The sequence below is a fragment of the Nelumbo nucifera genome, chromosome 2, assembly GCF_055504915.1.
Source record: "Nelumbo nucifera cultivar China Antique chromosome 2, China Antique-T2T, whole genome shotgun sequence".
Lineage (NCBI taxonomy): Eukaryota > Viridiplantae > Streptophyta > Magnoliopsida > Proteales > Nelumbonaceae > Nelumbo > Nelumbo nucifera.
The window spans coordinates 107881170-107903940 of NC_142650.1; the positions used below are offsets into that span (position 1 = coordinate 107881170).

Below are 22771 nucleotides of genomic sequence, written 5' to 3' on the forward strand. Positions count from 1 at the left end.
TCATATGTATATGTGTATCTTCATTTTTCTCCGATATACATGTATTCGAGATGTATCCCGATACATTTCTTAAAATTGTCTTTCCAATACATTAAAACGCTGGTGGCATATATAAATTTTAATAATCAAGTATTTTTTCTTTAAGGCTCAAGTTGTAAGGAGTACAAATACAAATATGTACAGTACAAAAACTTACAAAATAATACAAAATGCATAGTTTTCTACTCTACATATTTGTATTTGTACTCCTTCCAAACTGAGCCTAAGGTTTGATGATAATAAAAAAATGCTGGTAAGCATGAACTTAGTATAGTACATATAAGTTAAAATTTAGCTCACATAATTATGACAAATAATCGAGTTCTGGTAGATAAGTTGCCTCGAATCACCTTCTTTGTAAATTTAACGGCAAGTTAAAGAGAGGATGTGTATGAGAAAGCGAAATATGGAAGTTAATGAGAAAATAAGAGTTCATATTGGAGAGTCAAATGACATGATTAGTGAAAATTAATGACATGAATTAAGAGGGAGAGATAATGGCCAGTTAATGAGAGGAGAGACTGAGAATTTGAATTTGATTTAGAGAGGTCATAAAAGATGGTAGGACTATATCGGACCACAGAAGGAATAGGAAGTGTATTTGGCTGATACAGACTTGAAACGTATCATTAGTTTAAACCATGGCTTTGGTAGAGCCATGAGGCATGAATACTATTGAGATTTGAGAAATATTACATACTAGATATTACAAACAACACAGAATCATGTTTTTCCAAAACCCCATTCGGTTATGAAAATTTCTTCTTTATTTTCAAATCTCAACCCCTTACTGAAGCTCTGTTACCCCATCAGTAGGTTCAGATTCTGTCACTGAAATAAGAAGCATATATAATATTTACTAACAATCATATCAACTACAATAGTGAATCAATTGGCAGAAAGGAAGGGGCTTAACGTTTTTCAGTATTTTTTTTCCCTCCTTCCTTTTCCATTTTTTTGGTACAAGGAGAATACAAGCAGCTAAGAGGCCCTCATCAGGGTTTTCGATTTTCATAGACCTTTGTCGCAGCACAACTCAAATCACACCATAGAAAGCGAAAGACAGAACCCAAAACTAGCATACACCAACTCCCACAGTCCATCTTCAGTTTCCTCCTCTCAGCTGCTTTTTTGGAAAATACCATTCTCAATTAAATATTCAACAAATTCATCGATGAGGTAGGGCCAAGCACCTTCTGCATCATAGTTCGATAGAGTGGAATCCACCGTCTGCATGAGCCAAGACAAACATCAGTGATGTGTTTGCACTCAGCATCCTCCAGGCAAATACAAAAGACATCCGCCCTTCTTACAGTCATATCTACGCTCCGAGTTTTCCAGATTTTACAATACTCCCGGGTGTTCAAAACAATTCCTAGTTAGCAATGACAAAATGTGGTATCTAGGGCTCTCCTTTTCTTCCCTTCTATTCTTCTGGTTTTGAGGCTCAACTTTGGAGTTATATTAGGTGGGGGTACCAACAACAAATGAGCTAAGCAGCTAGTCAACTCATTTTTCTATAAGCCATAATTTACTTTGCTCCCCGAAGCACCAAAAAGTTGTCCCACTTGAACGTTACTGAACAAAATCAGTCGGTTCAGTTAGAACCAAGGACTTGACAGACTATTCGGTTTGACCATCTTCCCCAACCAAACCTAACCAACTATTTGGTTTGACCATCTTCCCCAGACAAACAAAACTGAACCAAAACTTGAATTAACCAAACTGAACTAGCTTATTCAGTTTGGTTTTTGGTTTATTATCCAAATTTGAACACCCATACAATTTACCTTATATATGAAATAAAATAACAAGTTACAGAAGAAAATTGGGCTGAAACATTGAAAGTAGAAGAGCACACAGAAAACAAGAGTGCATATGGAGAAAGTGAGGTGATGGGATTCAGTCACTGCAAGAACCGTTTGAACAACCATCATAGCCTTGCATTGGGAATATCTCCCCATGAAATAAAGCATAAAAGTACAGAGATGTTCCCGATGCAAGGCTGTTCGAACAGTGTTCGAACGGGCCTTGCAGTGACTGAAGCCGATCTCGAAAGTGAGAACTTTCCAGAGTTGACTTTTGAAATTTGCAATTTTAAATGTGTATTACCAATTATGGCAACAAAGCATTTCTTTCTCTCATATAGGATGCATCAATTTCTGCTTGAGAATGCACACAGCAAAAACAAACCTAGGATCTTATGCTAGTGAATATACCAAATGCGCAATAACACATTTGTGCAACACATGCAGTTATTAAATATCAGCTGTAATACTCAGCATGGCCATGATACTCATGGTACATGTTTATGAATCCTTACCCTAGCAAACTCCAGTAGTTGAGACCAAGTATCCCTTGGGATTGCTTTGTTATGCCGGGCCTAAGTTCAAAGGCATAAAAAAATTAATAATATGAACAACTGTATTGAAGTTAAAGAGACTGGGCTTGTCAATGAATCAAACCCAAAAATTAAATAAAGCATATACTATTAAGACTGACTGCTATAAAACACCAAGAAAATGCACATTCAGAAGCAACAAGATTGAAGTGATAATTCTTAGGACCAGTAACAATGAAAAAAGATCCATCACACGTTCAGCAAAATGCATTACAATGATAAATCAGTGTTGAGAAACATGTAAACAGGGACATTAGTATGTTTTTATTTAACATGTCTTATTAGTAATGATACAGGTCAGTCCCCACATTAATGCATCTGTCCATACTAACTAGGTGCAGATTGGTCTCTGTCTATTCATTCTACTAACTTCTAGTGTGAGTGCATGTGCGGAATGGAAGTAAAGATGAAAGAGTAAAAATGAAAACTCTTATACAATATGATGCTAGTAAATATGTGCTTTAACTTCTTTTATAGTATGCATGGGAACCAAGGAAAATATCCACTTTATATAGTATAGATAAATAGCTCTGACCACCAGGGGGAGGGGATTCTGTCTTTTTTTCATCTCTCAGTTTCTTTCTTTCATGCAGGTTGATACTATTCACATGGTATCAGAGCAGGTCAGATTACTCCAGAAGAGATGGCAGACCTGATGGATGCTATTAGGAGGGGTTCTCTCCATTGTGGTCAAGTGTTTTTAGTTCCTAGGTACTGCAGATTTGTGGATCTTAGGGTTTAAGAATGCAATTTTTTTATCAGCAAAAAAACTTTCATTAATAACAGAGAAATTAAGCTACAATAGATAAAGATTGCAGAGGAATAAACTGCAATCTCCAGCAATCAGTTACAATTCTGCCCAATACAATGAAGATCTATTTTGCCCCTTGTTTTGCTAGGGTTTAAGACTGCAATTTTAGTTAGAAGCATTCTTCATTGAAGTTCTCATCTAGTGCAAGTAGTCCTTACTGCATGTTTTTTAATTAATAGAATGACATCATCTGTTCTGCATAATAATACTCCCTCCTCTGTTTTGTTCCTTCACATTTTCTCAATATCTTTTTCATTTGACTCCACATATCTTTGGTTGTGTCTAATTTTGTTCAACTCCTTGGTCCAGGTATAAATTGGATGTCAAGTATGTAAAATTTATTTTTCTTGGCTATCCTTGTACCCAGAAGAGAAACAAGTGTTAGAAACCTACTTTAAGAAAGCCCTTTGTCTGTTACAATGTTACTTTCTTTGAAACTATGCCCTACTTTGCTCTTGATGTTGTTTCTGCTGACGATTCTATGGTGTCTTTTCCTGTTTCTCTATGTACTCTACTATTCTTATTTCTAGCACTTTTCCTACAGAGAATCTACCAACTGAATGAGTGTATACACAACACAATACTCCAGCTCCTCTTCCATCTAATTCTCCACCAAATGGTCCACCTTCCCCACCTAATCTTGATCTTCATATTGCTTGCTCTTTGAAAAGGTAAATGCAGTTGTACTGCCCAGCCACTGTCTAGTTTTCTTTGTTATGATCATTTATCTTTCGCTTTTCATCACACCATTTCCTTGTTATTATCTTCTATTCATGAAGCCCTTCAATCAAATGGTTTGAACAAGCTATGCAAGAGGGATTTTCTTGCTCTCCACAAAAATCCAATGTTTTAAAAACACAAGGCGTAAAAGAAGTGCAGAGGTCATTTTGTGCCCAAGGAGCAAGGCAAGATACACACCTTTTTGAAGCAAGGCACAGAATTTAAAAAAAAATACAAAAAATGCAAAGAATGAAAAAAATCTAAAAATTCAAAATAAATTAAGAAATTACTAAGAATAAAAAGTCAAACTTTAATTTTAAACTAAATGCTTTGAAAGAGCCTATTAACTCAAATTTAAAAACACAAACATAACATATAAAACATATTAAAGCATGTTAAATTTTTAATTCTTTATTTCTTTCTCTGCTGCATTATTTCAAATAGTTTATGTGATGTTACATCTTTCATTCCTAATTCTACAAGCTGCCTTTGTACCAAGCCCCTAGAGGCACGCCCAAACAAGTCTATGTTAGGGTCTTAAAATTCTTAACCCCTAAAAAATGGTTTTATAATTTTAATTATATTTTTAAAATATTTTTTATTAGGACGAATGAATGAACAACGTCAACAAATAGGGGGGGGGGGGGTCATTGAAGCTTCGTTGAGTGGGTGAAGTGAGCGAACGACACCAAAAAGCGCAAAAAATAAGGTGCACACTTTTCGAAAGTGGTGCACTTAGGACCTAGCCGAGGTGCATAACTTAAAATGCGCCTTGCTATGTGCCTAGGTGTGCATTTTAAACAACTGCAGAAGTCACACATGGGATCTTTTGTAGGGCCCACTAGCGATTGATTTGTATAGTCATAGTTGTGTTTAAAATTTTAACAACATTGATTGAATGTTTACAAGTTATTGACTTTTTTGATGATAGTGGCAGTTCTGTATTTTCATTTAGTTCTAATAGGATTGGCCACCCCATCATTGCAAAATAATCACATACCATATAGTAGCACCCCTACAACCCACCAAGATCAAGAAAACAACTCTTCAGCATGACCTTGTGAAACCAACATGCAACAAATTGCAAATAAAGGTAATCTGCAGTTTCTCCCAAAAAAATATAAATAAATGATCAAAAAGAACAAAGAGGCCAGCAATTCATCGCATAAAATTCATACATGAGCAAAATGATAATATTTCTTCAATAACCGAAAATGTACTAATCATGTCTAATGTTATGGAGCACTCAAGAAGAACTGAAGTCACCTATACTCATGGAAACAAAAACATCCACAATTAAAACCAACAATAACCGGAAAATTCCCACATTTAACTCCTTAGATAAAACTACTATAAACTTGGTAAGTAGAGATCAGACATCACTTATAGACATTACCTGCAAGAACTGGCACCAGTGATCAACCAAAGGCCACTGCTTTTCAGCAAACAACAGCTGCCACATCCCAATGGATGTATCCAATGCCAACGATTTCTGGCCCTGCAAATAATTAGCAACCAAATTTGTGAATACCCTGCAAATAACCAAATCTTTGACAGGGTAGCAGAATTCTGAAGTTTCTTTACTAGTGACAATAACAGTGGGGAAGTAAGGGAAAGGCCATTTCAAATAAAAATAAATAAAAGATTTTATTGGCAAGATTTCTGTTCCAAGATGAATAAATGTGCATAAAAACCACTAAAACAATTCTTCCATTTTACTTGCATTCATTCTGTGCAATCAAATATGTCAGGAGCTTGAAAATAGAATTTCTACAACTACGTCATATTATAACTAGAAACCAAATGTAACATCCAAAGAACCATACTGAGTCATCCTCCAATATTTTTTGAAAATAAATAAAAAAGAAAATTCATTAATCATTGGCCACGTTAGTCATGTTTCACTAATCCATTCTATTTAAAGCCATATTCACTGTTAAGTTATCAGTACTTAAATCATTTCCTACCACTACTACCCATGTCCTTTTTGGCCTGCCCCTAGCTCTTCCAGCCCCTTTGATTTCTAACAAATCACTTCTTCTAACTGGAGATGTTGATGGTCTTCTATGCATGTGGCCAAACCATCTAAGTCTACTTTCTCTCATTTTATCACCTATATACAAAATAAATTACAAGATATCAAAATGACAAGGCATCACCTAATACAAGATAGAAAAACATAGCTAAAAAGATAACAAATAACTCTTCACTTAAGATCACTATTCTAACCCTAAAGTAGACCAAAACTGGATACAAAATCCTCTTTTTGAATTCCCTTAAATTCAGGTAATATCAAAATCCAATCCAGCAGCTTGGAACCAATTCCCACGTAAAGCTTCTCCTTAGATCTTGATTTTCCTTCAAAAACCCTTCTGTTTCTTCCTTCCAAACCTCCCAACACACAGCTCCAAAAATTTATTGCCTTTTTATTCCCATTAAGAGATGGCCAGTAAGCAAAGATGTCATTAAGACTTCACCAGTGACCACACCTCCATGTTGACAAGCTAGTAGAAGAATCCCCAATCTCAATAAAAAATAAATATTGAACCTTCAATGCATGATAATTTCTTTATTGAACCTTCAATGCATGATAATTTCTTTTTTAAGATAGGTGATAGTTATATTATTAAGATTCAAAATGAGAGATTTTTTTACACCCCAAAGTTAACTCCAGGTGGAGGAGTGGCCACCTAAAAATTTTATTAACCATTATCAAATGAGAAGTAAATCAAAACAGGGAGGGTGTAGCCCGCCTTGCCCACAAACCCAACAACAGAAAACACAACCTTACCCTCTCATCCCAATCCAATACAAGGCTCAAAAAGCAGAAAAACAAAAATAATTACTACCATTAACCTATAAAAAGTGACGGAATCCCAAAACAGTCCTCTTTAAGCAGTAATCTCGCCTCTCTTGGAACCTCATTGGTGGAATTGTAAGCATAGTAGTTTCCTTCATTAATACCCTCATAAGCAAAGAAGTCGGTGCATTTGTTCCCTTCTCTTAATGTATGAGAGAAAGAAAGGTGCATAATATAACATGTTTTCTCTATTTACGAAAGATATAAGTTAGATGCCAAGGGTGGGGAATTTTTCCAAGGGGAATATCAAACAAACATGATTATCACTCTCAATCTCTACCTCCAAAATGTTGTGAGATAGGCAAGCCTGAAGGCCATCATAGAGAGCATTAAATTCAGCTCTGATAGAGGTGCTCTCACCATAAAAATGGTGGGAAGCAAAGCAAAGCCCCCTGTAAAGGCTTCCCACAAAGAGGCATGGGATGTGGCCTCAAAAGTAAAAAAACAAAACTACAATTTAACCCAAAATAACTGATTCTTATGCATCCCTTGCTTAGACAAACAATCTGCCAACCCATTTGCCAATCTTCTTTCCCATTGAAAACTATCATATATGTGGTCAGCCACTTGATCCTTCAGAAAGCCCCCTATAGGACCAAGCTACTGTCTCTGGTTACTTCAGCCACCCAATTACCAGTTTAGAGTCACCTTCAATTAGCAATCTCTCATAGCCCAGCTCTCTAGCAATCTCTTGCACCCTGTAAGACTGCATGGACTTCCACATTACATCCCCCACTCCAATGGGAGCAGAGAATAACACAATAACCTACCCTCTTGCATTTCTGATAACTCCCCCAATACCAGAGGGCCCAAAGTTTCCTAGACTACTGCAATCAAAATTTAGCTTGATAAAGCCTTCTTCAAGGTGCCTCCAATCTACAACAGACTTGTCAGTGATAGAAGGGCCTTTTGCCACCAGTTCCCAATTCTGCAAATGTCATCAAAGGAGAAATATGAAAACAAGTCCGAGGCTTTATCCCAATTTATAACTCTGTTAATTATACAATCACAAATAGAAGCCTCATCCCTGTCCTTTAGACTACCAATCTACAGAGGCTCATTCCACTTGCATCCAAAAAGACCCAAAAAATTTCCTGAAAGCCTACAACAAAGGAGCAGGAGATTAGTAAGTGGTAACAACTTAGTCCATTAGCTTTGTAGAGTATACACCAGTTAGGAGAAATACTAAGTCTAGGCCTTCTCTTTTGCAAATTGTCCAAAGTGTTTAATTTTCTAAGAGAGGCTTCCTAACAAAGAGCTCCCACTTAGGAGGGATGGGTTTTGATCAAATTTCCTTACAGTGGAAAGGCTGAGGGTTAGGAACATAACACAAAGAAGAGAAGAAAGAAGTACAAGAGAACAAGCCCAGAGTTTAGGAGTCCAAATGCTAGCATCAGGTTTAGAAGGGTCCAAACAAACAGGATCAAGAATTTTAAGGAGCAAGGCAACCCAATCGAATTCAAGTCTCCCCCAAAGCCCAGGTTCCAGTTGATACTAGAAGACTGTGAGAAAGAGACAAACCTTTGAATGTTTATAGAAAGAAATAGAATACAAAGAGGGAAAACAGTCCATGAGGGTGGAGTTACCAATCCAAATATCTTTCCAAACAGAACCCAATCTCTAGAACACACTTCATACTTGATAAGGCTTGGGAATTTGGGAAGAACACCAATTATAGTCTTCAACGGAGAGTTTAAAGTAGCCCGCCAAGATAATACCAACATCCCAACCATTATCTACGCATCCATGAATACTTCCTATAATCTTAATGTTAGAGTCTCTCCCTCTCCAAAGGCCATCTCCACAACCATTTACCCAAAACTGGGTTCTTCCTCTCTCCTTTGCAAACCCCCTTTCTTTTCCTTTGCTACAGCCTCTACTTGTTTTGTTTTCAGCTGCTGAATAAAGTCACTCAGTACCTGTGCCACTGCCTTCCAACCATTACCCCTTCTACTTTCTGGGAAACAGACCACCTGCTTCTTTCTTCCTCCAAAGAATTCCTGCAGAGTTATGTAACAACCTTTTGCATTCCTTTTGCATTCCAACTCATACCTCTTTCTTCCATCAAGGTTGAACTTCGTAAAGTTCATTTGTTTACCTTTAGAACTTGCTTCTTAAACAAACTTCTGCATCCATTCGGTCACTTCAAGACCTTCCAGCAATATTGTAGCTCTCTTTGCCTCCCTAATCATCAAGCTCTGCTGGCCTCTGATCCTTATCTCTTCAAGAATGAAAACTTTTGCTCCAATCATTATCTCTTTCCTCCATTTTGCAACTTCCACAAACCTGTTCTCCATCTCTCTTCTCTCCTCTCTGGGATGCCTAAAATGATTTCTGCTGCGATTTCGACTGCTGGTAATAGATCACCACTGCTGGAATGACTCCTGCCTCTCAATGTTCGCTAAAGGGGAGCAATCGCCACTTCCGCTGGTTGCAGAGAAGATTGTGTTGATGGGCAAAAGTATAAAGGGGAGAAACCGCCACTTCTGCTGATACAAGCATCCCTTGCAGAGGCGTGAGCTGCGACTTCTCCTGGCAAAGTATAAAGAAAGCACAAAAATAATAATAATAATAATAATAATAATAACAACAAACAACAAAATACACCTGAGCCCAGGACAAAAGTTCCCTATTTTCCCCTTGCTTGGCTAGACAATGAGCTACTGCATTTGCTGATCTCCCCCACCCATTGTATTCTTACAGATATATTATGTGTTAGCCACTTGAACGTTTTGACTTCATTCTTGTAGGACCACACCAGTGTTTGGGTCCTTCAATCAGCACACTACCACCTTGGAATCCCCTTGAATCAAAAGCTGCTCCACACCTAAAAAGGTTGCAAACTGCACTCCTTGAATGGCCGCTAGTAATTCTTCCCTAGTAGAGTCTCCAACGCCCAAAGAACCCTAGGTAGAAAAGCACAATCTCTCCAAACTCGTTCCTCACAACTCCTCCCAAACAAGAGGGACTTGGGTTGCCTTGACTACTCCCATCAAAATTCAGCTTCAAAAATAAACCTTCAGGAGGGGGTGCCTAGCTTGATTCCACCCTAATTTTTGGGAGGAAAACACCTTGCTACTACTGACCAATTCCTCCAAATATCATTAAACGAGAGTTGGTTAAATAAATCCATCATCTTTAACCAGTATATTACCTTATTCAATACACACTCCTTTAATTCTTGGCAGCTTCTCTCCTTCTCTTGGAATACTCTCGCATTCCTCTCTTCCCAAATTGTCCAAAGCAAAGCTGTATCTCCACATAACCCTTCCTCTTTTGTTAGGTCACGCGAATGTAGAAAGATTAAAGAGCATGCTTACATCTGCTGGCATATTCTACCTGCACCCAAACAATAAAAAAGCCAACCCCACAACTCTGCAGTAAAGGAGCAAGTGACTAGCAGACGGTAGCAATCCTCAGCATAAGACCTGCAAAGGATGCACACCAGTTTGGTGAAATACAAAGGTAAGGTGGTCTCTTCTGTAAGTTGTCCAAGGTGTTTATTTTCCCGTATAACACTTCCCAATAAAAAGCCATAATTTTTGGGGTACAGTCTGCACCAAACTTCCTTAATAGGGAAATCTTACTGAGACAAAGATTGGCAAAAGGGACTTGAAAAAAGAGGTACAAGAGAAGGCTCCTTTAAGCTATGGAAACCAAACCCACTTATCTGATTCAAAGGTATCCAAACAAACCTTATTGAGGAGGCAAAGCAAATTAGACAAGCAATCAATTTACTCATCCCTTAACCCTCCGTGGAACCCAAAATCCCAATTTGGAGCCAAAGGATTTATAGAAGGACAGAGAAACTTTGAAACCACATCTTTTTTGTACAAGGAGACAAAAAAAGGGAATAGGTCCTTTAAGGGGCTATCCCCAATCCAGACATCCTCCCAAAACCGAGTAAAGTTTGCAGAGAAAATATCATCCTGACAAACCTAAGGAAAATAGGAAAAATACTGCAAATTGCCTTCCAGGGTGTTGCCAAAGTTGCCCTCTGAGATACAACAACATCCCATCCATTCTCTAAATAACCATCAATGCTTCCTACCACATCATGCCACAGCCACTTCCCCAACAAAGCAATATTCTTTTGAATCACACTACCTAACCCCAAGTTCCCTCCTTACTCTTGCACACAATCTCCCACTTGAGCAAATGGTCCTTTTTACTTTCCTTTGGTTCCAAAAGAAATCTCTCATTATTTTGTCCAACTTCTTTTCTTCCCTAGGTAGTATTCTAAAAACAGACAGAAAATAGGTGGGCATATTCAAGAGTGTGGCTGATCAAAGTGATCCTACCAGCCAAGGAGATGTAGTTCTTCCACGAGCCTAATCTCTTTTCATTTTCTAACATTGCGTTCCAAAAGCTACTCTCCCTAGGGTTAGAAGCCCTAGATAGGTTAAAGGATAAGAAGAAATGGAACATTCTAAACTCTCAGCCACAGTCTCAACCTCCCTCGCATCCAAATTGACCCCTTCTATACAGATCTTTTCTAAATTGATTCTCAAATGGGATATTCTTTCAAAGCTTCTAAGCAACACCTTTAGATTTGCTACATTCCCCACACCAACCCCATCTTTACCCATTCTTTTTTTATCAGTAAAGAATGAGCAATTTTATTGACTTTCAGTGAAAATTACAACTGACTGGGAAACCAACAAACCAATCAGCACCAGATTACAATTTTGCCCAGAACAAATACGGTCTTTCAACCCCCTACTTGCTGAAACATCTGCTATTTCTACCTATTCTCTAACCTCTTACAACATCTTCTCTATCAGCCTTGGAGATCAACTCGCTAAGAAAATCAACTAATAGAGTAAAGGAGAAGGGAATAAGCAGATCCCCTTGCCTAACCCCCTTACAAGTGGGAAAGAAGTCCTTCACTACTCCATTAACTAGGATAGAATAGTGGCAAGAACTAATGCAACCAAACACCCAACTACACCACCTTTCCCCAAACCCATAGTTACTTAATACACCAGATTGTAGGCTTTTTTCAAGCCAACTTACACACAAAGCCTTTTTGCTTAGATATCCTCATTTCATGGACACACTCATTGGCAATGAGAATCTGATATACTATTTGTCTCCCTTGTATGAAGGCCCCTTGGGCTTGGCTGATGATAGAAGTTAGAACTTCTTTAAGCATCAAAAAAAGGACCTTAGTTAATATTTTATAGATACTTGTCACCAAGCTAATTGGTCTAAAGTCCTTAGGGTGGCTAGCCTCAAGCTTCTTTGGGACTAAGGCCAAAAAGGTAGCATTCACTCCAGCATTTACTATGTGCTTATCTATAAATTCCTAGACACCACACAAGTCATCTTTTATCACTTCCCAACAATCTTGAAAGAAAGCCATCATAAAGCCATCCGAGCTCAGAGCTTTAGATTTGTTCACCAGTGTAGAGAACACTGATGTGGGCCCCACAGCTACGGTCCCACTGTGTTCGTAGGGTAGAAGATGTTATAGTCTGCCTAGGGTTAGCAATTGGTCATTTAGTTGTTTCAGTTGTTATTTATTTCAGTCTTATTTCTTGCTCTATTTGCTATGTAAAGACTAAGGGCAGATCTGTCCTTTCCATGTAATGAGCATAACCTATAAATATTAATTAAAGTGGCGGCGGCAGAATATTAAGCTTCTGCTCCTCCTTTTCAACCCTTGTGTTCTACTGCTTCTCCTCCCTCTTCCTCTTACCTTTCTTCTTATCTTCGATCCTGAAATCCATTAGGGTTCAAGACTGATAACAGTCCTGAACTTCTACTTGGTATCAGAGCTAGGGTTTCTCATGTGAGTCTAGTCCAGCCTACCACATGAGAACCATCTAAGGCTGGAAGCTGAGAAAGCAGAGTTCGTTGACTGGTTCTTGGAGATCTCCAGAGGATTTGCAGCTGTTTGAGGAAGTGCCACAGTTGCAGCGAGTTGGTGATCAGGAAGAATCAGAGAAGGCTAGGGTTCGGGTAACCTTGGTAGGCAGCGAACTGCATCCTATTGTAAGTCTTTTATTTTCTGAGAGAAGTAACATCAGAGAAGATAGGTTGGACCTATCCAGCAAGGGTGGCCGAACCACTCTAGGGTTTTATCTCTCTATTCTCTAGGGTTTTGTCTTATTCCTGCGGCAAACCCTAGTATTGGACTGAACCTTGTGATCTTATCTCTGCGGCAAACCCTAATAGTTCAGTTTTAGGGTTTCAGCATATCTGATTGATCAGTTTTAGGGTTTCATATTAACCCTAATACAAACCTTATCCGTACGGTACTTTCTGGAGTGTACGGCTTTTAGGACTGATTAAAACCTTAAATTGGCTTCAGCATATCAAATTGTTCTTCAAACTGTTTTTCAGTTTTCTTTTGGGGTTTCGAACACTTCTAAAGGGGTGAAAACAGTTCGGATTGTTGCTGTTGTGTGTGGTTGTTGATTTCAGATCAGTTTTATACATGTTTCATGCACATCTACTGTGAGTACAGATTGGTTCTATACTGATTTTGTGATTGTGGTTGGTAGTCCTAGTGCTGGTTTTGACTGTAGTAACCCTATTTTTGAGACTTCTGGTTCTTGACCGAAATGGAGTTTAAGAATCAGGCAGAAGGCAGTTTTGGGAACAGCAGTTATGGTGGTGGTTCTGAGACAGGTTTTCAGATTACAACCGTAAAGTTTGATGGATCAAACTATTTGGAATGGGCCCAATCAGCCATGATGGCTATTGGGGGAAGGGGCAAAGTAGGGTATCTCTTGGGAGATGTGGCAGAACCTTCCAAGGAAGACCCTATGTATACCAAGTGGGTCCAAAAAAATTACTTGGTTATGACATGGCTCTGTAATTCTATGCAGCCCCATATCAGCCGAAATTACTTATGGGCAAAGACAGCCAAGGAGATAATGGAATGTGATGAAAGAGACTTACTCCCAACCCCTTAATGTTGCCAGAGCATATGAGTTGAAATGTGAGGTGAATTCCCTTAAACAAGGAGAAAAACCGGTGTCGGTCTACTTCTCTACCTTGAAATCCTTGTGGCATGAGATTGATCACTTAGAGACTCTTGAGTGGGAGAGTCCCAAAGATGCTCAGATACATAGAAAGCACATCAAGACAAACAGAGTGTTTGAGTTCCTGGCAGGATTGAATTCAGAATATGATATTGTGAGGCAGCAGATTTTGACCAGAGATAGTGTGACCCTCTCTCAGGCATACTCCTTAGTGCACAGTGAAGAGACCGGGAGGAAAGTCATGATGCAACCTCAGCCGCTTACACCTGCCTTGGTAGCTGTCAAACCCAAAACAGAGTGTGATTCAGAGAGGGACAAAAAGAAGGAAGATAAAAGGGATGTGGTGTGTGAGCATTGCAAGAAACCTAAACACACAAAAGAAACATGTTGGAAGCTGCATCCACATTTGGTCTCGGCAAAGTTGAGAAATAAAAAGGGTAATGCTCATGTGGCTATGACTACTGATTCAGCATCCTCATCGGGCACAAGAGGCACACCATTAGAGACCTTAGCTGCAGTTCGGACTGCTCTAATACAATTGGAGAAGGAAGTTGGCAGTTCAGCTCAGTTACCGCAGTCATTATCAGCTCTGGCCACATCGGCCTTTGCACACTCAGGTACTCGAGCCTCAACCTACCATGCCTCCGCTCCAGGTACTACTGAACCTTGTTGGGTAATAGATTCAAGTGCATCCGACCATATGACTAGCTTGCCCTCTTTGTTTACTACTTATTACTTATCTTCTGGTAGGGATAAAGTATCTATAGCTGATGGCTCTCTTGTCCCTATTTCCGGCAAGGGTGACATCAAACTGTCGGATACTATATCCTTGTCCTCTGTCTTGCATGTTCCTAAACTGGATACTAACCTCCTTTCCGTTAGTAGTATTACCAAACATTTGAACTGCTCAGCAACCTTCTTTCCTGACCGATGTGTTTTTCAGAACAAAGAGACGAAGAAGGTGATTGGATTGGTCGTGAGACGAATGGGATCTATCTGCTCGGGGAGAGTTCTCGTCGGGAAGAGTCAGTGGATAAGAAGTTACTTGTTTCTCAGGTTGTGAGTCCGGTTATGCTTTGGCATAACCGATTGGGTCATTTATCTTTTCGGTCCTTGAAGAGTTTGTTTCCTACTTTGTTTGAGTTTGTTGAGTCATCTCAGTTGAAGTGTGAAAGTTGTGAGTTTGCTAAACATTGTAGAAACTCTTATTCATTGAGTATTAAAAGGAGTAATAGTTCTTTTGATATTGTGCATACTGATGTTTGGGGGCCATATCACATTCCTTCTATGGGTGGGTACAGGTATTTTTTGTTATTTGTTGATGACCACACCCGGTTTTCTTGGGTTTATCTTATGCGATCACGAGATGAGGTGCCTAACCTGACCCAAAACTTCCACTAAATGATCCTAACCCAGTTTGATGCCAGGATCAAAGTGCTTAGATCTGATAATGCAAAGGAATACTTTGCTAAGCCATTGGCATCGTACCTCCTTAATCATGGGGTTATCCACCAGAGCACTTGCCCTCATACACCTCAGCAAAATGGGGTTGCAGAGAGGAAGAATAGGCACATCTTGGAGGTGGCTAGAAGTATTATGTTTACCTCCAATGTCCCTATTCGCTTCTGGGGTGATGCTATCCTTACGGCCATATATCTTATTAATCGGATTCCTTCTCGGGTTCTTGATATGAAACCTCCGTTTTCCCTTCTATACCCCAATGAGGAGTTGTTCACTATTCCCCTCAAGACATTTGGTTGTACCTGTTTTGTTCAGCTTCTCGGTCCCCATCACTCCAAGTTTGAACCCAAGGCCTCCAAATGCATCTTTCTTGGTTATGCACAAACTCAAAAGGGTTATTGTTGTTATGATCCTGTCTCAGGGAAGAAGTTTGTATCCATGGATGTCACTTTCTTTGAGGAGACACCCTACTATTCTCGGGACTCTCCTTAGGGGGAGAGTAGTGAGCGTGGAGATTTGGGTCCTTTTCTTCAGGGGGAGTGCAATGAGGACAGGGTTAATACTTTTGGGGCTGTTCCCTTACCTATTCCAGTTGGTGATGAGGGCTGCAGTAGCGAGGGTGGTTAGAAGGATCGGGAGTTGAGAGTCTATCACAGGCGATGCAGGCAGGTTGATCCCGGTCATCAGCAGTCCCGACCAGCTCCAACCACTTCTGTGGCTCCAAGTCTAGATATTACAGTCCCAGGGCCCACAGAGACCCCTTCCATTGTTGCTACCTCACCCTCTGCAGATGACCTTGACCTTCCCATTGCCCTCCGTAAAGGAAAACGACAATGCACCACATCTACAGCCCACTGCATCTCCCAGTTTTTGTCCTATGATCGCCTATCTCCCTCCTACAGGTCCTATTTCACCTCCGTTGCTGATGTCCCTATTCCGAGAACAATGCAAGAAGCCCTATCAGTCCCGGAGTGGAGAGGTGCAATGCAAGTTGAAATGGATGCCCTGTTGAAAAATAATACTTGGGAGCTAGTTGACTTGCCCAAAGGAAAGAAACCAGTTGGATGCAGGTGGGTATTTACTGTGAAGCACAATGCGGATGGTTCCATTGAGAGGTACAAAGCTCGGCTAGTTGCAAAAGGGTTCACTCATACTTATGGTATAGATTACTTGGAGACATTTGCCCCAGTAGCCAAGATGACCACCATTCGGGTTTTATTATCTCTTGCAGCAAACTACACTTGGCCCTTGTACCAAATGGATGTTAAGAATGCCTTCTTGAATGGGGACTTGTAGGAAGAGGTTTACATGCAGTTGCCTCCTGGATTCTATGATACAGAGGCAGGTAAGAAGGTCTGTCGGCTCAATAAGGCATTGTATGGTTTGAAGCAGTCACCTAGAGCTTGGTTCGACAGATTCAGACTAGCCCTTGGGAAGTTCGGTTATGTACAGGCCCAGTCAGATCATACATTGTTCATCAAGAGGGTGGAGTCGTCACTGACACTACTTGCAGTATATGTTGATGATATTGTGGTGACAGGAAATGACAACCATGAGATTGAGTCCCTCAAACAGCTCCTTCATCAAGAGTTTGAGGTGAAAGATCTGGGTACACTACGGTATTTTTTGGGTATTGAGGTTGCTAGATCTAAACAGGGGATCTTTGTCTCTCAGAGGAAATATGTTTTAGATCTCTTGGCTGAAACTGGAAAGCTGGGTGTCAAACCTGCAGATACACCCATTGAACAAAACCACAGGATTAGTGCAGAGAGTGGGGAGCTGCTTGAAGACAAAGTTATGTTCCAGCGGTTAGTGGGAAAGCTCCTATATCTATGCCTCACCCGGCCAGATATCAGTTATGTCGTTAGTGCTGTCAGTCAGTACATGCATTCTCCTAGAACCACGCACCTTCTAGCAGTAGAAAGAATACTAGCATACTTGAAGAGATGCCCGGGTAGAGGTATACTGTTCAAGAACAATGACCACATGAAGGTGGAAGTCTATACGGATGCCGATTGGGCTGGGAGTGTTGATGACAGAAGGTCTACCTCTGGATATTGTGCTCTTGTGGGAGGTAACCTGGTTTCTTGGAGGAGTAAGAAACAGAGTGTTGTCTCCCGGTCCAGTGCTGAAGCTGAGTACAGGTCAATGGCTAATGGAGTGGCTGAAATTCTTTGGCTGAGATCACTACTTGAGGATTTGGGTATTGAGTATGAGAAGCCCCTGATGTTGTATTGTGATAATCAAGCGGCTATTAATATAGCACACAACCCAGTGCAGCATGACAGGACTAAACATATTGAACTTGATCGACACTTTGTACGAGAAAGGGTCTCATCACAAGAAGTGTGTCTCCCATACATCACCTCCAATATGCAGCTGGCAGATATCCTCACCAAAGCTGTACCACGGAAGAAGCTAGAGGCAGATCTATCCAAGTTGGGAATGATAAACATTTATTCCCAACTTGAGGGGGAGTGTAGAGAACACTGATGTGGGCCCCACAGCTACGGTCCCACTGTGTTCGTAGGGTAGAAGATGTTATAGTCTACCTAGGGTTAGCTATTGGTCATTTAGTTGTTTCAGTTGTTATTTATTTCAGTCTTATTTTTTGCTCTATTTGCTATGTAAAGACTAAGGGCAGATCTGTCCTTTCCATGTAATGAGCATAACCTATAAATATTAATTAAAGTGGCGGCAGCAGAATATTAAGCTTCTGCTCCTCCTTTTCAACCCTTGTGTTCTACTGCTTCTCCTCCCTCTTCCTCTTCTTTCCTCTTACCTTTCTTCTTATCTTCGATCCTGAAATCCATTAGGGTTCAAGACTGATAACAGTCCTGAACTTCTACTACCAGAAAAATTGCTTGTGTAATCTCCTCTTAAAGTTTCTTTCCAACCAACTTACCTTCTCATCACTCAATCTAGGCTAGTCCACTCCTTCCACTAAAGTTCTCTGATTCAATGGATGCTAATAAATACTCGAGAATCCTTATTAGCTAAGCTAATGAATATATTTAGTCAGGCATCAATGCAGGGTGTAATGCAAGTTGGACATGGAAAAAACCTATGATCAAGTCAAATGGAGATATGAGCTCCCCACCATAATGTCATTGTATCCAAGGTACAAAATATCGATACAAGCCGATACACCGGTGTATCGGCTTGTATTGTGGCTCGGTTTTATTTTTTTTTTAGTTTTTCTTCTGCAACTGGTTCAGAAGGGTTGGTTTAAGGCCCTTCTACCCCCCGAACCAGATCAGACCCCGAAACACCTTCTCTGTAGGGGTATATCGCGAAGCTCCTGATACGATACATATTAGCCGATATGGCCCAATACGTGTCAAAGTTTTAAACCTTGATTGTATCCATCCTCATAAGTCATACCTAATATTAAGACATCATTTGAAAGTTTTATCTATTTGTGCTTATCGTAATTACTTAAAATATCACATATGCTTTTATTTTGTTATATGCATGCTACTTAAAGCAATGCTGATGGCACATGGCTGGGTAATGGTACACAAAATAAAACAAAGCATAAAATGAAAGAAGACGGTAAAATTTTAAACCTTGATTGTATCCATCCTCATAAGTCACACCTAATATTAAGCCATCATTTTAAAGTTTCATTTATTTGTGCTTATCATAATTATTTAAAATATCACATATGCTTTTATTTTGTTATATGTGTGCTACTTAAAGCAATGCTGATGGCACATGGCTGGGTAATGGTGTATACAAAATAAAACAAAGCATAAAATGAAAGAAGACAGTAAAGGAGTTCTTTTAACTTTTCCTTCCAATCAGTGTTATACTCGTATGGAGTTGCCACAATCAATGGACCAACATTAAATAATCAAGCTTATTTGAAAACAAAGGTTGTAACTCTCTATCCCAGCGTATCCAGCCTTCAATTTTGTGTTTGCAAAACAAAGATTGCTATGAAACATTCTGTATCATTTTTTTTATCGCAAATTTCAATCTATACTAACGTGAATATATCAATATTTCAAAACATTTTTTTTTTATTTGTGGTGAGCTGGTTAACACCTAGGGACTAGTCATAACATCAACTAAAGAGGCTATGATGACTAGTCATTGCCTCACCAGATTGATAAACCAAACCTAAAATTCATAGAAAGGCCTATTACAATCTCTATATCACACAGAAGCCCCCAGATAAGTAATATCATGCAATTTGTAAAAAGCCATACCAACTGCAATAAATTCTTTTCCAAATTAGAAACAAAAGCAAGCATCCAGAAAGTTATCAAAGAACAAACAAGCAGTTACCACAGCTGATAAATCGACATACCTTTTCTTTAGCCCAGCCAAAGGCAAAGTTGTATATCTCACGGAACTTTTCTGTGCAAGCATAGTGGAAGAGTGAACATTAACTCAGCAAGAGTAACTACACTTAAACCTACTACCTCCAAAATGTTAATAAAAACCTTGGAGAGTTCCAAGTTTCCCCCAAAAGTTGCAAACTTACAAGTCTATCCCATATAAAAATAAACAAAAAATACAAAACAATTTTCTGAATACAGGATGATCATTTTGTATTTCCCAGAATAAAATAAACATACGCTCATCCTTTAGTTCTGATCGCATAAACTGTATCCTTTCATGGAACTTCTCAAGTGAATCTACCCTGTCATCACAATATTCAACCTCAATATGACTCAGAAGAAACCATGTTTCAATCCTATATACAACAAAAACCTAGAACATAATGAAAATGATAACAGTAATTAATTAATACTTGCCCCAATGACTGTAATCCACCTACGAACTCCTGCCTTGAAAATTCACACATGGTAGCAGCCTTCATATGCCAGGAAACAACCAACTGCAGAGAAGGTAAAAATCCATGGTAACAAGAACCTCGACACAATTAATTGACGTTGACGATTATAAGAAATTAAGACAACAATCACAAGTGCATTAACTGTTATTGACCAAAAAAAACATCTGACCAATCAACTGGAATCATAAACTTGGTAGAGAATCAGGTGTTATTTATCAAAATTCATGGGTGTGTTTTGATTGGTCAAAACTCTTTCCATACCATATCTTTTCTACATCATAGATTTTCCCATTTTTAAAAGATAATTAAAATTATAAAATCAGTTTTTAGGGATTAAGAATTTTAAGACCACATGGACTTTGTTTGGACTTGCCTCAAGGGAGTTGGTTGAGGGTCCAGGGGCAGAGCTCCTGACCCAGCCACCATGTTTTAAAAACACTAAAAGCACAAAAAATAAAAAGGCACATCTGGAACCTAGGCAAGGCACATACCTTAAATTGAACCTCACTTTTTTGCCTAGGCACACCCAAGGCAGGCCTTTGAAATCACTGATCAAGTGGCATTAAGACAATATCCCCAAATCCATTAGACCAAATTTATAGCTACCTCAAATATGAAATTTTAATTAGAAATACCCTTCTTTTTCAATTGGAGCCAATTAGGAAGGAGGATCATCCCACAAAGAAGCCATCTAAATGTTAGGGTTTTATTTGAAATGCAATGTACTGTGATATTAACAAAAAATAAGGATACAACTACTGACCATGTATACCCATGTTGTGTATGGGACTACACAGTATTTCTGTAAATTCTGTTAGCAAGCAATTAACAAGAAAATATGTACCTGTCAAAAGATCAATTATAATCTTAACTTCTGAGTTTCTTGTGCACTAATAACCAGGAACATAGCTTTCCTTTGATTCCTCCCAGTATCACTTGATCAGTGGAACTAGTGTTCCCAAACAAGGTTTGAAATGTCAATGTTAATGGAAATGTCAATCGTCCGAATACAAGAAACATGTTGGAAATGTCGGAAACATTGTATGGAAATATTGTAAAAATTATAGGCCTGGTTGAAACATTGTACGCAAAATATAGAATGATATTTTATGAAATGATAAAAGAGAGCATAGGCACACCCTTTTAAATTATTATCTTGTTCCAAATCACTAAACAAAGCTAATTAAGGTTATGGACAAAATGATACATTCAGGAGTTGCCCTATAAACCTTAAGATTCAAAGCTTATAGAATGAGTTAAAGCAAAATTTAAACTAACAGAAAATGTAAATGGTTGTAATAGATCAACCAAATAATCTATAAACAAAGAAAAATTAATATTTAATTTCATGCTTGAAATGAATATTTAGCTAGGTAGGCAATAACATTGTTACTCCACATATCTACAATATTATCACCAACTTGTGTTTTAATACCATCTCTTGTACTTCATATAGTGCTGGTTAGTGTTCACTGGGGAATATGTATGCCATGGAAACTATCTCTTGTACAGTTGTACTCCACATAGTGCTGCTAGTGTTCATTGGGGAATATGTTGACTCCGGTACAATTTCATGTCGCTACCCATGGAAATGGAAATATGTCGTGGAAATATTAGGGAAACTAGGGACTCTCAAAATTTTAAGTATTCCTCTCCCCCAAGCACACATTAATGTTAGCTTCAACAATAATCTAATCAAAATGACCTAGTTTCCTACACATTAGCTAATTATCCATGGTCCAGGAAAAAAGTATTTGCTTAAAGAACGGGCACATACCATTACAATGTCCCCAGGATCGACCTACCAAAAACAAAGCCACATAAATATGTCAACAGGTTTCAAGGGAGAAATGCAGGTGGTAATAGAAAGGTAGAGTCTAGATAATCTTGCAAAAGGAAAATGTAGAGAGATTTTTCATAAATATATTCAACTGGGAATGCCAAATATATTCGATCGTTCAAAGAATCATGAATAATATAATTTAATTGAGCCAAGATACCTGTAGGTCATTGCAAAGAAGAGAGATACCATCTGCTAGAATCATATCAACATAAGGATCTGCACAAAATATCATCTTTTAGAATGCAACTTACTAAGCAACATAATGTGATACACAAATAATTAACAAAGGAATGAGCAACCAAAGAAATGTATATATAAAATATAAACCCTCCCTTTTCTTTATCGGTACAATAAAAGTATAGAAGAGTACAAAACGACCCAAAAAAAGTATATAAACCCTCCCTTTTTTCCTTCCTTTTTTTTTTGTGCTGCTGGTGGTATAATTTTGTTTGTCCAAGACCATGTACCATGTTTTAACTATGTCCATCTTCAACAAGTCATACAACTTCAACATAGATAAGACATCACTTGGAAATTGAATCCCAAATGTAAGACAAAAAATGACAAATACTGCAAATGTAATTACAATAAAAAACTAACAATTACCTTTATATCTATTGTAAAGCTCTTCAAGATGCCTAGAATCAGGAATGGCTTTAACCTGAGGCTGACTGTAGAATATATCAAAGGCTCCTTCAAGGTGCCAATCACTGGCCTTCAAAGCCTGGAGAGCTACTTTTTCACTGCAAAGATGATGTCATGATATGAAATTCTAAAGCAAGAAATGTATAATATGGAACTCTAATGAATGCCTTTTCATGATGTCTGGAAGACAAA

The 22771-nt window shown here is 38.7% G+C and overlaps 1 protein-coding gene across 2 annotated transcripts in view; it reads right to left on the minus strand.

The window, feature by feature from the left end:
- Positions 1 to 767: 767 nt before the first annotated feature.
- LOC104603433 (uncharacterized) overlaps positions 768 to 22771 on the minus strand; it is a 57757-nt gene continuing 35753 nt past the window's right edge. For both annotated transcript variants that reach the window (XM_010267458.2, XM_088897575.1), the window contains exons 3-11: positions 22541 to 22677; positions 22092 to 22150; positions 21869 to 21892; positions 20051 to 20133; positions 19871 to 19935; positions 19600 to 19649; positions 5368 to 5469; positions 2363 to 2422; positions 768 to 1269 (exon numbers count right to left, since the gene is read on the minus strand). In XM_010267458.2, coding sequence (XP_010265760.1) covers positions 1159 to 1269; positions 2363 to 2422; positions 5368 to 5469; positions 19600 to 19649; positions 19871 to 19935; positions 20051 to 20133; positions 21869 to 21892; positions 22092 to 22150; positions 22541 to 22677 — 691 coding nt within the window. In that variant the 3' untranslated portion in view covers positions 768 to 1158. The remainder of the gene's footprint in view (positions 1270 to 2362; positions 2423 to 5367; positions 5470 to 19599; positions 19650 to 19870; positions 19936 to 20050; positions 20134 to 21868; positions 21893 to 22091; positions 22151 to 22540; positions 22678 to 22771) is intronic.